The sequence below is a fragment of the Pezoporus wallicus genome, unplaced genomic scaffold, assembly GCF_028554395.1.
Source record: "Pezoporus wallicus isolate ANWC-B61680 ecotype Strahan unplaced genomic scaffold, APGP_CSIRO_Pwel_v1 contig_7506, whole genome shotgun sequence".
Classification (NCBI taxonomy): domain Eukaryota; kingdom Metazoa; phylum Chordata; class Aves; order Psittaciformes; family Psittacidae; genus Pezoporus; species Pezoporus wallicus.
In genome coordinates, this window is record NW_026637546.1 from 1,330,386 (window position 1) to 1,345,616 (window position 15,231).

Below are 15,231 nucleotides of genomic sequence, written 5' to 3' on the forward strand. Positions count from 1 at the left end.
TTTAGTTTTAGGCATTTAACTCCTTCTATTTCCTGCTAGTTCTTGACATCACTTTCAACAAATAAGGATATTTATACTTAAGTTTTGTAAAAATCTCCACTTATTCTGAGTGTCCATTTTGTGTTTTGCAAGCCTGCTTTCCAGAGAAGTGGAGGGACCAGCCAGACCCAGTGTGTTTGGAATGAGGTCAACAGCCTCCTGTGACAGATATTAAAAAAGAAAGACTTGGAAACCTAGCCATACTGGTCAACTTGGGCTTCCTTATGTCATCTTTGTTTCATCTCTGGTATAAGAATAATACTTAAGATTAGAGGAATGGGGTGAGAGCTGATTAGCCAATGTGTCTTCCTTTTAGACTAAAGTGCTAAATAATACTTTCACAGTATTAAGGGTTTTTTTTGTCTGGACATCTACATACAAAATATTTTCAGAAACAGTGACAAAAGTATGTTCTTCAAAGATTATACCTTTTTTTCTTTAAAACCTTTATTTTATTTGTGCAAGTGAAATGTATTTTTCCAGGTAGCAGATATCTACTGTCTTACAAGAAAACCTGAAATAGCTACTTTCAGCAATATCACATGAATACACATGTAGAAAAATGCAAGGAAACAGCCTAAATAATGTTGGTTTAAATGGTTTGAGAATGCTGATTTAAAAGGTTCATAATGTAGAGCAAAGTTTATAGTTATAACAGATGACAAAAAATATATTTCCCTTGTGACAATTACATTAACCAGAGATAAATTTTGGTATCATGTTAATAGCACTAAAGAGCAATAGAAAAAGACAGAAATATACAATCCAATTTCTTTAATTGTGATGTAAGTCAGTGTCATTCTTGTTTTCTGTTAAACCTATCTATATCTTAATATTTCTAGCAGGCTTTATTTGTAGGATATCATAATATTTACACTAAGAGATAGGCTTATACTCCTGTACTTACAGATATATCCCTGGTCCATCATTTGCTCGTGAAGTGAGGACACTAAAGTGTTTCCTGTCTATAAAAATCCAGTTTACTTCAGAGCAAAGAAATAGACAACCTTACTAGACTGCAGGGGATTTCTGCACTTAATATGGTCTCTTTTATATTTGATAGACTATTTAAACAAGTCACTCTAATAAGCTGAAAAATACAAAGGGAAAAAGGTCTTACTTGTAAAATCATAGAGTTGTGGCAGAGAATCCAAAATGATACCAACCAAAGGGAGGTATAGAGCTGCAATTTTAACCTTCACTTCTTTTTTGGAGCAACGTGGGTCTAAGTCATGGGAACTCAGCAGGCTAAGTATAGCATTGACAGCTTTTCTTTGCACCTTGCTAATCCTGTTAACATAAAAACCATCCATGAGCTTCATTAATGAGTCATGCACAAATTATCTATAAATCAAAGATATAAGAAACAGACTGGAGGTGAAACAAATTAATACACCCATATTCATTAGATGATCTCTTCCATTCTGAACAGAGACTCATGTTCCCTGCAAAAGATAGCAGAATTACATCTCCAAGCCACTTCACCACAACCAAAGAGCACCCAAGTCTTTCAAAGTTCCCATAAAAATTCAATATTGTGAAGAGAAGTGCTTTAAGAAAAGCATCAGACTCTGGCCAAAGTTTAGCTAAACTCTTAGTTCAAAGGCAGAGGTGTTTTAGAGAGAAGAGCAGCTAGAATTTCATGCTGTGCTCTCAATTTGGCTGTTTAGCCAACACTACCACAACAAAGAGTATATATTTATTTACTGGGTCCAACATACCACAGATAAAACAATGAGTGTGTTATTGCTGTGTTACAAAGTGATTGAAAAGAGTGGGGCAGCAGGACTGCCCTGGAATCAAACTATGCCCTTGCCAAGAGTAGTAGTGTAACTCAGTTCCATTCTAAAATCTGCAAATTCGGATACCCACCCCTCACTGTCTGCATCCAGTGCTGCTGCCAATTCAGTGAAAAGTAAGCCAGTTAGAAAGTGCTGCTGACGGTATTCAGCCGAGAGGTCAAACACAGTGATTTTCTGGTCCTGGAAACTAGAGCAGGAGCTAGAGTTCTGCAGAAGTATATTAGAAATGTTAAAGAACAATCACTGAAATCAAAGCTTCTTTATGGGGTTGTACTCACAGTCCATGTAGCTAATGGAAAATCTCTACCAGGGGAAAAACACAGACTTTGAAAGAGGGTTGGACATTCTGGAGGAAAACATCTGAGTGTGAAATATAATGCATATAGTTTCAGATAAGTTGCCTGCTAGGATGCAATCTCATCCTTTCCATTCTGTGCAAGAAACTCCTTTGGCATTTTTCCTACCCTATATTCATTAGTTTGGACAGGACACAGTCCGAATTTCCTCCATGTTTAAAACTCCTTGCAATGTCATTACTGTTGCAGAGTGGCCATTGGACATTGTACAGCAAGAGGCTGCCCCTACATTAAGAGAGACTTTGGTATCAGAAGCTCTGCACTGTGTCTTCTTCAGCATCCATGACGTCTACAGAAGTGAGGTCAGGAAAGACATGCAAACAGCGTTTCCTTTCAGCCTGGAAATCCTTAGCTGAGCTTGCTGTCAGCTGCCACAATTTAGAGCCGCCTTCAAATTGCTGTAACTTAATGGCTTTGACTGATATACAGCCAGCCCAGAAATGGAAAGTTGCTGCTATATATGTGTTGTGAACTTCTGAGCTTCTCCAATCATAGGTGTGTGTACCACAGGTCACCTGAAATGTTTCTGTCCCCTGATGGGGTGAACATAAGTCTCAGGCTCTACTTCCAAGTGCAGTTACTGGGGTTTATGGGTCCAAACGTTGCTTTTAATTTATATTCTTCAATATTCTCTCCTAGTATTTCTGCCAGTCACCTGGAAATCACCCCAGAAAACAATCACAGAAAGTAGCAGTATACCACACTGTAGCAGCTGTTTTCCAGCATATTGGCTCAAATGAAACTCATGTCTCTGAGCATCCCCAATCTTTGGGTCCACCTATGTAAGTCCACTCCAATTTCAACCTCAAGCAGACAGGCACTGGCTGTACTGTTTGTGGGGAATAATGTTAAAGTGTAGAGCACCAAGTTAAGTGAATTTGGCTTCTCTCCAAGAATTCCAAAAGATTTATTCACGAGGCCGTATTTCTTACTGAAAATATAACTCTAGCTGGGCAGCACTCCTACAGACAGATCAAAATTAGTGCAAGAGTGGTCAGCTAATGTAGTAAATCATCCAAAGAACACAAAAGCCTTATTGATTTGCACAGGTTGCACTTCACAGGTTACGCCTAAAGGAGAATGAGTTGATGATGTTGCTCGAAGGAAAGAATGATTAAACTGGTGTGTGCCCAGCTCTGGTTTGCTAGAACTAGTTACAGGAGCTATGCTCAGTTCTTTTTAACCCATAAGCAACAGAGTCCTATTTCTTGTTCTTTGGCATACAGGATTAGCATTAAGCAAAACTATTAGGAAATCCTGATGCTAAAACCTTATTGCTTTTCTTCTGAGATGAAGAAAAAAAAATCAAGAAAGTATTATTTACTTTTATTGAGCTGTCAGAACCCTTAAGGTATCATCTTAGTATCCAACTAATTCTTTGGCAATGACACTTGAAAAAGAAATCATGAATTTGAACTCTGCCATTACTAAGAGTGTTTTTGAACCTCCCTCCCTTCTTAGCTTCAGTTCCATCTCCCTGCTTTCAAAGGATGTGCATTTATGGGGCTTTGCACTGAAATGCTTCATCCCAGTCCTGACCTCTGCAAGACCACTGAGGTGGAAACCAGGCAGGCTAGCACCCTTTGTTAGGGGGTCTGCCCCATGGTAAAAGCAAGATACCATCTAAGTAGAATGTAGAAGAGAAGGGCACAAGACTGGTGAAATTGTGTGTGGTATGTCAGACAACAATTTCTTCATTCAGTGTTTGTGAACTCCATGCCCAGGATGATGGATGGAAGGTCCTAACATCCAGAGCTGTGTCAGTATCAGGTCAAGTCTGGAAAAATGTGCATGTACTGGAAATGACATCCTGGAAGAAATGAGAAGTGATAAGGAGAGGCGTTCACAAAAATGGTGTGAGAGGTCTACTCAGGATATGTGTTTCCACACAAGAAAATCATAAAGCTCAAATAAAAGTGAAAGCACAGAAAAATCATTGGCAAAGTGATGGCAACCATTGTAGCATGGGGGTGGGAGAAACCCAGAACAAAGTACATGGCTATTTGAAAAGGAAAGAATGGTAATCCTGCTCTGAACAACATTAATGATCAACAGAAATCCATGATTGCAGGATACTGAAAACTGCAGTGATTTAGCTGCTATTTTGCATAGCGGTAGCATCTACATCCACTTGGGGAACAAAAAGTTCAGCCAGAAGGCAAATGCACAGAAAGTTTGCTAGCTATAATTCTCTAAAACAGATATTGAAATACGTATCTGTGGTTGTGTACGAATGGGATATAGGTGCACCTGTAAATCAGCATTCAGAGCCATGTTCCTTTTATACCCTGTACGTCTACCTTAACAGTAATTTTCTCTTTAAATGTTTCTAGAGGGGCACACATCTGTGTCATGTTAAGCTTTAATTTCTGTAGATGCAGTCTTGCAGTACTGCTCTCTTAGTCTTTGCTCTTCTGCCCCTCTTCTTTCAAGAGGGAAGTTGTTCTCCCTGATATAACAGAGGTTTATTTTAATCCAAGTATCTGAATACAAATATCTGTACATGTGTGCTTATGTGACATTGATGCAATATCATCTAATGGAAGCCTACCTGGGAAGATAAGGAGGGAGAGGGGGATACTGGAGCATATGCAGAGGTCATGAAGAAGAGGTTCAGATTGAGGTAATGCTCATGGCTGCAGAGAATTCTCAAGAACTCCAGTCTCATGGAAATAAGGGTAGAGAGTGAGTTCAGCTTGTTTGAGAGCTAGAAAAGCAAAACAAAAAGTGTCATGTAATGGGCATGCACTATTTAAATTACCATGCAGTGAAATACTCTGCTTCCCAAAGCAGAAATAGACAAATAGCCCAGCATGCCCTAAAATGCTCACTGGTTCCCTCTACCTAATGAATTTCCATCTATTAGCTCCTCTTCTTTTGGCAGTGGCGGTGTCCCTCTCTCCCTGCCCCTTCTGACTTACCATCTTCCTAAGAGACAATGAATTGGGGGGGGGGGGTGTGTGTATTTTATCCCAAAAGAAAAAAATACAGTAATTTTTCCCTTTTGCATAATACATAGATTAAAACCAAACAAAAATTTGTTGAGTCTGTGGCAAACTCATAAAGAGTCCTGCTGGGCAACAGAGGGAGAGTGGTCTTGTCATTTTTCATCATAGGAACAATGACATCAGTGGAGTATTGCACATACATTAGGAAGCAGGGCTGGTAGCCAACTTGCATTCTCCCACCTACCATCAGCTGTCAGAGGTTCTTCCTTTGGCAAAAAAGTTACAGCAGGTATATCAAATCACAAAACAGAAGGAAAACTTTCACCTTCAAATACAACAAATCATTTCATAGCAACATCCTGCATAAATTTGGTGGTTTTCTGGGGGGAGGGGTGGAGGAAGGCTTGTATAGTGAGAAGTCAGAAATGGATCATTTTGATTGAATCTCCCAAATCTAAATAATATCCTTACAGCACTGGAGGAGTCAGAGATCAAAAGCTGCTCTGTATGGTCTGCAGACCATATGGTCTGCTAATGGATGTAAAAAAGTAAGGGAAGAAAAGTGGCTCCATGGATGCTCTGCAGTAGTGCAAGGTATAACATTTCTAAAAGGATCTTAACCTCCAGTCCATTTTTTTTCTGTAGACCACAAATCAAAAAAGTCTTAAAGTCTCTGCATATGCAATAAGAAATAGGAAATTTACCTAGCTTTTTAACACAACTCAAAGGATCTTGATAGATAAATGAATCAGAACAGAACACCAGACTGGCTGTAAGCCAGATGCAATCCCAATCATGCATGGTGCCTACCTGGTTACAGTAATGTTTGATGAGATTAAACACAAATCCTCGGTCCATTAAAGAAAGAAGATCATACAAGAAAAATGCCAGGCTGATATTAATTTTTTCCGCTTGCTCACTTTCCTTTAAAAAAAGGGGGGGAAATGTAGTTATGATGTATAAAACATATACAAAGGCAGAAGAATTTTTAGAATCATTAAAAAGCAGTATAGGAGACAGCTCCCAGAGCCGTCGCATGGAACATACTGGTGAAGATTGTTTCAGTTCTCCAGTTTACATAATCTTGTTAAAATCATACTGAATCATTCCTGTAAATTATTTCAACTGTTGTGACTTTCACAGGGACTATCAAAGGATGAATGAACAAGTTTATCAACACAAACCTTTGGGTTGACTGTCGTGGTTTGGAACGGAATTTGAGACCTGTTCTGAATTACCTATGGGCTGGAATTCTGCACATGCTTTTATTTTATTTTGTGTTTTAATTGAATCTTTAACATTAGAGAATGCCGGTTTACACACTTAAAACATAAAATGCTGTTTTAAATTATTAATAAAAAATCTGTCTTTGCTGATGGAATGCCAAACATTTTGTTTAGAAATTTTAAGTATAAAGCTAATGCTTAAAAAAATACTAAGTAAAAAAATCCTAGTAAGTTAGATCTGTGGGTTTTACCATTCAGCATCTAAGCTTTTGCATTGGCCTGATTACCAGAGATATGCAGCCCCAAGCAAAAATCACAGAACTTCATGTGCCCCCTAAAATAAGGCTGCAGTTACTCCAAACATACCAGTTTAAATAACAAATTCTCAGTAGCATGTGTAGCTCACCAAGGAGAATTTGTGGAGGTGCGTGAGTGATCTGCACAGATTTAACATTCAGAGCCCTCAGGTGGGTTCAGTCAAGACTGACAGCAATGACTGAGAAAAAACATTGCCCCTACCGGTGTCTCTGACTAGTGAGGACAGGTGTGCAGCACCTCAGGGTGGTTACACTTCAACCTTTTTGTGGCTGCTCACATATAACATACATCCATCTCCCGTGATCCCTAATTTATGCAGCAAGGCATTTTTCTGCTGTGAAGTCAAAATTAGGTTTCCACTGCCTTTTTAAGCTGGTAGCTTAAAATACACCAGACATATCACTGCAGAATCCCAGGGCAATCGGACATGCTCATCCATGTATTGAAACATATATTGTTACTGCTTGGATTTGTAATGAGACGCATACTGCCTACTGCTGCTCTGTACAGCTAACCATCAGCCTTCATTATGCAAAGGCTGCAGTGGGATTTTCAAACATGATCTGGTTCTATATCCTCACTCTACCAAAACTGAATTGAATAAACAGCCCATAAAATTTCCTGGCAAAACTTTTACTTCTATTCAAAAATCTTTCATGTAACAGATTTTTATTACACAACATACCTAAAAGAAAAATGTCACTGACACCTTAAGGAGAGATTTCTGTGAAAACAATTGCTCGACATGTGGCTACCACGAAAGCACACCAAGGGATTGAGCAAAGGGTAAAGCTTCGGGAACAACTCTTTGGTGGACAGCGGCAATAACTTCCACCATTCTCTGCCCTCAGTTGCCTGGCCTTGGCCCTTTCCCACTTTCTGCTCCTCAACAGCACAGTGGTATGCACACATGAAGTGGATCAGGAAGCTGACCTGGCAGGCCAGCTCTCCAGTCTGGTCCTGCCCTGTGGCAGAGCTCAGTGCTGGGCTGCCATAGTGCATTTGGCAGCTCTGAGGTATGAAAAAAGTCAGTTGCAACAAATGAGCAACAACAGTCACCCAGTGCCTACCTGTGGCCTTAACTTTTGTCTATCGGCTAATGTGGAGTGACATCAGTGATATAAACTGACAGTATTAATATTAAAATACAAATTACATTTTGTGATTGTTTCAACTTTATAATCCATTGTATCAGTGCAGCTTGTTAAGACGTATCAGGAAAATAAATTTTATGGGATTTAGGGCTTATTTTTTGTCTTTAATTTTCATGTGGCCAGTGCCTCTTTAAAGAGACTTGGGGTTAGATCACTCATGTTTGGATTCTGCAGCCCTCAGGAGGAATACAGCCTTCATATTGTTTATCCCACTGCCATCAGAGAAGTCAAATACAAAATAACCACTATACCTTAGAAATGAGGGTAGCAGGAATAAACCCTGCTTGGGCTGCAGTTTGATGCCCTGGCTGACATGGCATAAAGCATCACTACCACTAAAATTAGGCGCACAACCTTTCCTGTTGATGGGAAAGGGAATTCCTTCCCTGCTTCCCAAAGTCATATCAAGAAGCAGGCTGGAGAGCTGAGCTGAATCAAAACAAACTACCAGGAGAGCACAAGGCTGCCTCTTGCGCAGCCACAACTCAGTTAAGGTTTATGTGAGAATACTGCCTTAGTTTTAGCGTAAGTCTAGTAACACTGATGAAGGTGAAATGGGATTAAATTGCTCTGTGCAACACCAGCTGAGTAGCAAGGATCCACAATGCATTTACCTTCTGTGGTTTGACTAAAAGCGCAGCAATCTCTGAAGTAACCACACTAACTATAGTAGTAATATCATCTTTGAAACGATCAGAGAACCGGCTTCTTCGCGGGTTATCTTGTTTGTCTATGCTGTGAACATACTGAGCCATACTCTTTATCTGCAAACAGAAAAAAAAAAATACAAAAATGCCCAAACTGAAGGTAAAACTACTGCTTTCACTTTGTGCCTGGGAGTAAGATTCCCTACTTGTTTTTTCCTGAATGTAATCACTCCCATCTTCTCAGAGCTGCTGTGATAGATGTACTCGCAATGCCAGCAGAGAGCCTAAGACTCACACAGACAGACACTGACTTCTGTTCAGGTTCATGCAGTTGGCTACTCTCGGCACCCAAAATCAGAATGACCCTCCATAGACCCTTGCATCTGCAGCTCTGAAATGCTGTTTGCAATGTTTGCCCTTCATGATGACAGACAGGGAGTGATACTTCTGGAATTAATTCTTATTTCTTCACCTGATGTTGGGTTGTTTATATGCTGCCACTGAAAATCAGTGTGGTTTTTCCACTGACATCTATCGCTTCGGGGCTCTGTGATTCTGTGAGTTTGGGGAGCCTTGTCACTGCTCTCAGGCTGTTAGCAAAGCAGAAAAGACAGGAACAAGTATTTAAAAAGGAAGGGCTTGTTTTGATGTCTGTCTGTCAGCCTTCTGCAACCTGTGTACCACTGTGCATGTAGTTTGCACAGGACTTTGCCATCACAGGCTGTCAGTGGGGAATCAAGTGAATATGGAGGATTCTTTAGTTGTACTTTCTACTTTCCACACTGGGGCTGAATAACTGAAGAGATTACCACCCAACTAAATCCGTGTCTGGATTACCCATTACATTTTCTCCATTTACCTACTGTAAAATACCACTGTCAAAGCTTACCAGGAGCTCAAAGAAGAACCAGGCATACTTGAAGACAGATTCTCTCACCATACCCGTGCTGACCACCATCTGCAGTGCCAGCTCCTCATGGAAATGCTAGATAATAAACACAGAGTGTTGGGAAATGTTTTTTCAATCAACTCTTCTTTCAGTTTCAACATTGCCCCTCTTCCCTGTGGGAAACGCCCCCAAACTGGAAAGTCAGCAGCTGGATAGGGATGTGCTGACATCCCTGCAGAATCAGAAGGCAGATTTGACCAAAATGACAGACAACTAACGCTGGTGGCAAACAGACTTCTGGGGACCCATTTCCTGTGGATACAGAGTTCTGGATAACTAAACTGGAAAATGCCTTCGGTCTATCCTCAGGCCACTGGCTATATGCATGACAGTGAGCAGTCACATTCCCTACTCTCTGCTAAGCACTTTCACATTCATGCTTTTTGAGAGAAGGTGTAAGTAAGGTTGTCTCTGTGGTGGGAGAGAAGCACACAGTGATAACCACAACAGAGCTTGCACAGAGATTTGTAGCTGGAGACAATACTCTTTGCAGTGAGATGTGACCATATCACCCAATCCCAATGACCTAAAATTTTAGGAAATGCAAATCTGGACTAAAATTTTATTACAATAACTGTTATCTATTCTGACTTAGACAATAAATTTAATGGGATTCTCAAGCATATCTAAATTGAATAGGACATCGTAATCCATCCAAAATCAGACTGGGTATAAATCTCTATGCCTTTTAGCAGAAATCAAACCAATAAAAAGGAGTAAGGAAGGAGAGTTTCTGAACTGTAATTCAGATTCTGAACTGCTCATTTCAGGGTTTTTCCCCTCCTTCTTCATCCAAAGCTACTGTTGCTGATCAATGCCAAACACAAGGCACAGCTCTGGAAAAAATATCAATGTGACATGGTATCTTCTATATTGTTAAAAAGCTATTTGGGAATGAATAGTCAAGATAGAAAGGAATTTATTGGTTATAAAAGCTACAAAAAGGGGAAAAGAAAACTTTCTTTACAGAAGATAGAGACGGCAAACATTTCTGAATGGGGTTTACTGTAACATGTAAAGGCAGGTATACAAGGGTAAACAGCAGTGGAGAAACACAGAGGCCCTAACATCTTGAGAAAGAGAGCAAAGGGAGGATCCAGGCAGGCTGCTACTTGTCTAAATCAGTCCTGGCAAATAAAGAAAAGAAGAAAAAAGTCTAAAGACTCAGGAGCAGAAGAAGAAAGGTTTGGGTAATATTTACCCACTTATTCCATCACAAACTCTTTATTCAATAAAACTGGTTGTTATTTTGTTCTCGCTTTCCCCTTTCCTCATTTTGAACCACTAATTATCAGCACGGCCTCAGAAGGCTCCAGACTCTGTTACTGCGCTCCCTCATGCTTAGCGGTAGGCTACCTTTTTATTGGGCGCTCTTGAGCTTCCACAGACGGTTGGCATGTCATTTGTTCCTTCAACACAGACAGACATCCGACTGGAGCTGTGATCCATAGGCTGGAGAGCATAGCCAGAAGAAATACATAATAGGAAATTAACACATGATTAAGAGAGACGAAATCAACAGCAGTTTTGGTTTGGTTTCTGTTTTGTTATTGTTGTTGGGGTTTTTTGTTTGTTTGGGTTTTGGCTGGTTTTGGGGATTTTTTTTGAAGGTATGCACAGACGTTCACCTGAACAGCTCGTCTCTCCTCCGCATCCCACTCCCCACTAGAGCCCGAGGAACACACGAACGCCGCAGCCGCAGGAGAGTGCAAATGCCAACACTGCCATCGCGTGTCCAACTGCAGCACTGCAGGTGTATTTTGGAGGCGCTACAACTCACCTTTTCAAACGGTAAATTTCAAAGGGTCCTTTAAGTTTATCCGATGGCTCTACATCCCAAATTAAATAGCATCTGGAGTCTTTCCTTCATTAAAAGTAATACCAAGTTTAAATGAAATGAAATGGCAATAGCCAATTGTGAATTGCTACATTTATCAAAGTGATGAAGCTGTAATATCAAACATTTTACTTCTGTATTAATATGTAAAAAAATTGCCTGCCTTGAGCTCTCTTTTTTAGCACACTGTACATTACAGAAAACTCGTAAAGCTATCCCAGCCGCTCTGGCCAATGAGCCGGCTTCATTTGGAGCTCGGCTCAAATGCCTCTATACAAATGCCCGTAGCATGGGGAACAAACAAGAGGAATTAGAGATGTGTGCACATCTACAGGGGTATGATATAATAGGCATCACAGAAACATGGTGGGATGGCTCCTACAACTGGAGTGTTGGAATGGAAGGTTACAGGCTCTTTAGAAAAGACAGGCCTGGCAGGCGGGGAGGGGGAGTTGTCGTTTATGTTAGGGGTAGGCTGGAGAGTATGGAACTGTCTGGGGACAGGTGAGCAGCCAACAGAGAGTTTGTGGGTCAGGGTTAAAGGGAATATAGCTCTGGGAGACATTACTGTGGGGATCTGTTACAGACCGCCTGATCAAGGAGAACCTGCGGATGAAGCACTCTATAGACAGATAGGTAAAGCCTCACGCTCACAGGCCCTTGTTCTCATGGGTGACTTCAACCACCCTGACATCTGTTGGAAGGACGGTACGGCCCGGCACAAGCAATCCAGGAGGTTCCTCTATTGTGTGGAAGACAACTTCCTTCTGCAAGTAATAGAGGAGCCGACAAGGAGAGGTGCCATGCTTGACCTCGTGCTCACCAACAGGGAAGAGCTCGTTGGAAATGTGACTCTCCAGGGCAGCCTTGGATGCAGCAATCATGAGATGGTCGAATTTGAGATCCTCAGGACAGTGAGAAGAGTGTGCAGCAAGCTCACTGCCCTGGACCTCAAGAGAGCAGACTTTGGCCTCATCAGGAACCTGCTTAGGAAGGCTCCATGGGATACAGCCCTAGAGGGCAGGGGGGCCCAAGACTGTTGGTTGATATTCAAGGATCACCTGCTACAAGCTCAGGAGTGTTGCATCCCAACCAGAAGGAAGTGCAGCAGGAGGGCCAGGAGACCTCCTTGGATAGATAAGGAGCTCCTGAGGAAGATTCAAATGAAAAAAGAGGCTTCTAGAAGCAAGGACAGGTGGCATGGGAAGAGTACAGGGATGTTGTCTGGGAAGCTAGGGACCAGGTTAGGAAAGCTAAGGCCCAGTCAGAATTAAACTTAGCTAGAGGTATTAAAGATAACAGAAAGGGATTCTACAAGTACATAGCAAATAAAAAACAGACTAGGGAGAATGTAGGCCCCCTCAGGAAGCTCTCAGGAGAACTGGCTACACAGGATTTGGAGAAGGCTGAGGTTCTGAATGACTTCTTTGCCTCAGTCTTCACTGGCAAATGCTCTGACCAAACCACCCAAGTCTTGGAAGGCAGATGCAGGGACTGGGAGAATGAAGACCTTGCACCCACTGTAGGAGAGGAAATGGTTAGAGACCATCTTAAAAATCTGAACATGCACAAATCCATGGGTCCTGATGAGATCCATCCGCGGGTCCTGAAGGAGCTGGTGAATGAAGTTGCAAAGCCGCTGGCCATCGTATTTGAAAAATCATGACAGTCAGGTGAACTTCCCAATGACTGGAAAAAGGGAAATATAAACCCCACGTTCAAGAAGGGGAAAATGAATGACCCAGGGAACTACAGACCAGTCAGTCTCACCTCTGTGCCTGGCAAAATCTTGGAGCAGATTCTCCTGGAAGGCATGCTAAGGTACATGAAAAACAACAAGGTGCTTGGTGACAGCCAGCATGGCTTCACTAAGGGGAAATCCTGCTTGACCAATCTGGTGGCCTACTATGTGGCTACAGAACTGATGGACAGGGGTAGAGCAGTTGATGTCATCTACCTGGACTTGTGTAAAGCGTTCGACACTGTCCCACACGACATCCTTGTCTCTGAATTGGAGAGACATCAATTTGATGGATGGACCACTCGGTGGACAAAGAACTGGCTGGATGGCCGCATGCAAAGAGTTGTGGTCAATGGCTCAATGTCTGGTTGGAGACCAGTAACGAGTGGTGTCCCTCAGGGATCAGTGTTGGGACCGGTCTTGTTCAACATCTTTGTCGCTGACATGGACAGTGGGATTGAGTGTGCCCTCAGCAAGTTTGCCGATGACACCAAGCTGTGTGGCTCGGTTGATACGCTGGAGGGAAGGAATGCCATCCAGAGGGACCCTGACACGCTTGTGAGGTGGGCTGATGCCAACCTCATGAAGTTTAACCATGCCAAGTGCAAGGTCCTACACCTGAGTCGGAGCAATCCCAGGCACAGCTACAGCTTGGGCAGAGAAGAGATTCAGAGTGGCCCTGCAGAGAAGGACTTGGGGGTGTTGGTCAATAAGAAAATGAACAAGAGCCAGCTTCAGTGTGTGCTTGCAGCCCAGAAAGCCAACCGTATCCTGGGCTGCATCAAGAGGAGCGTGACCAGCAGGTCGAAGGAGGTGACCCTGCCCCTCTACTCTGCTCTTGTGAGACCTCACCTGGAGTATTGTGTGCAGTTCTGGTGTCCTCAACATAAAAAGGACATGGAACTGTTGGAACAAGTCCAGAGGAGGGCCATGAGGATGATCAGGGGACTGGAGCACCTCCCATATGAAGACAGGCTGAGAAAGTTGGAGCTGTTCAGCCTGGAGAAGAGAAGGCTGCGTGGAGACCTCATAGCAGCCTTCCAGTATCTGAAAGGGGCCTATGAGGATGCTGGAGAGGGACTCTTCATTAGGGACTGTAGCGATAGGACAAGGGGTAACGGGTTAAAACTTAAACAGGGGAAGTTTAGATTGGATGTAAGGAGGAAATTCTTTCCTGTAAGGGTGATGAGGCACTGGAATGGGTTGCCCAGGGAGGTTGTGAATGCTCCATCCCTGGCAGTGTTCAAGGCTGGGTTGGGCAGAGCCTTGGGTGACACGGTCTAGTGTGAGACACCCCTGCCCACAGCAGGGGGGTTGGAACCAGATGATCTTAAGTTCCTTTCCAACCCTAATGATTCTATGATTCTATGTTCAAATCTACATTATTAAAAATTGCTATGGATGAATATGTATGTCCGTATAAACAAATCAAATAGATTGGCATCTTACTAGCTGTGGTTTAATTTGCTGAAGATAAGCACTCATTCACTTTAACTGGAGAGGCATGTGATCATTCAGTGGAGAAAAGACTTCAAAATGTTTCTGGAAATAACTTGCTTGAGAAGCAATATTTTACATAGGTAACACTCAAAGAGAAGCGAGGGGGGATATAGTTCAGAGCTCAGCAGACATGCTGCTGTGGAGTTTTGCCAGGGCTGCAGCTAGGAGGAGGCTCCTTACACAGGCAAAAAATCCTGATTTTCTCAGAGGCACAGCTTCCCAGCTCCTGCTGAATGAGGAGCTCTAGATTTTGGTTTGCCCAGACAGCTAAGCACAGCCACCCTCACCAAGCCCTGAGATGAGTCTGGGATGCTGTAGACTGGCAAGCACCAGGTGCCAATCAGAGAAGCAAAACTCAAGTTTTTGGAAATCATCATCCTTTCTATCCTGCAAGCTGTTGGTGGCACATGTAGCTGTGGATAAGAAAGACAGAGGAAGTTGTGTTTCACTCTGTGGTTGAATAAAGTACTTGGAAAGACCCAGTTACAAAATCTGCAAAATATCATCTGTACTATAGATGATACAAAATCATGGGGCTGCTATCATACACATTTCTCTGTGATTTGAAAAATAAAAAACAAAGCAAAACAAAAAAGCCAAAACAAACAAAAAACAAACCCCAAACCAACCAGTCAACCAACCAACCAAAAGACTTAAAAGGAGCAAGAATAAATTATGAGTGCATTTTAGGAAAACTATTTCTCTTCTGAGGAG

The 15,231-nt window shown here is 42.1% G+C and overlaps 1 protein-coding gene across 2 annotated transcripts in view; it reads right to left on the reverse strand.

Annotated features, from left to right (window-relative positions):
• DOCK8 (dedicator of cytokinesis 8) overlaps positions 1 to 15,231 on the reverse strand; it is a 99,552-nt gene that overhangs the window by 32,223 nt on the left and 52,098 nt on the right. For both annotated transcript variants that reach the window (XM_057406098.1, XM_057406097.1), the window contains exons 23-29: positions 10,796 to 10,891; positions 9,380 to 9,475; positions 8,458 to 8,607; positions 5,956 to 6,069; positions 4,749 to 4,904; positions 1,912 to 2,048; positions 1,160 to 1,329 (exon numbers count right to left, since the gene is read on the reverse strand). In XM_057406098.1, coding sequence (XP_057262081.1) covers positions 1,160 to 1,329; positions 1,912 to 2,048; positions 4,749 to 4,904; positions 5,956 to 6,069; positions 8,458 to 8,607; positions 9,380 to 9,475; positions 10,796 to 10,891 — 919 coding nt within the window. The remainder of the gene's footprint in view (positions 1 to 1,159; positions 1,330 to 1,911; positions 2,049 to 4,748; positions 4,905 to 5,955; positions 6,070 to 8,457; positions 8,608 to 9,379; positions 9,476 to 10,795; positions 10,892 to 15,231) is intronic.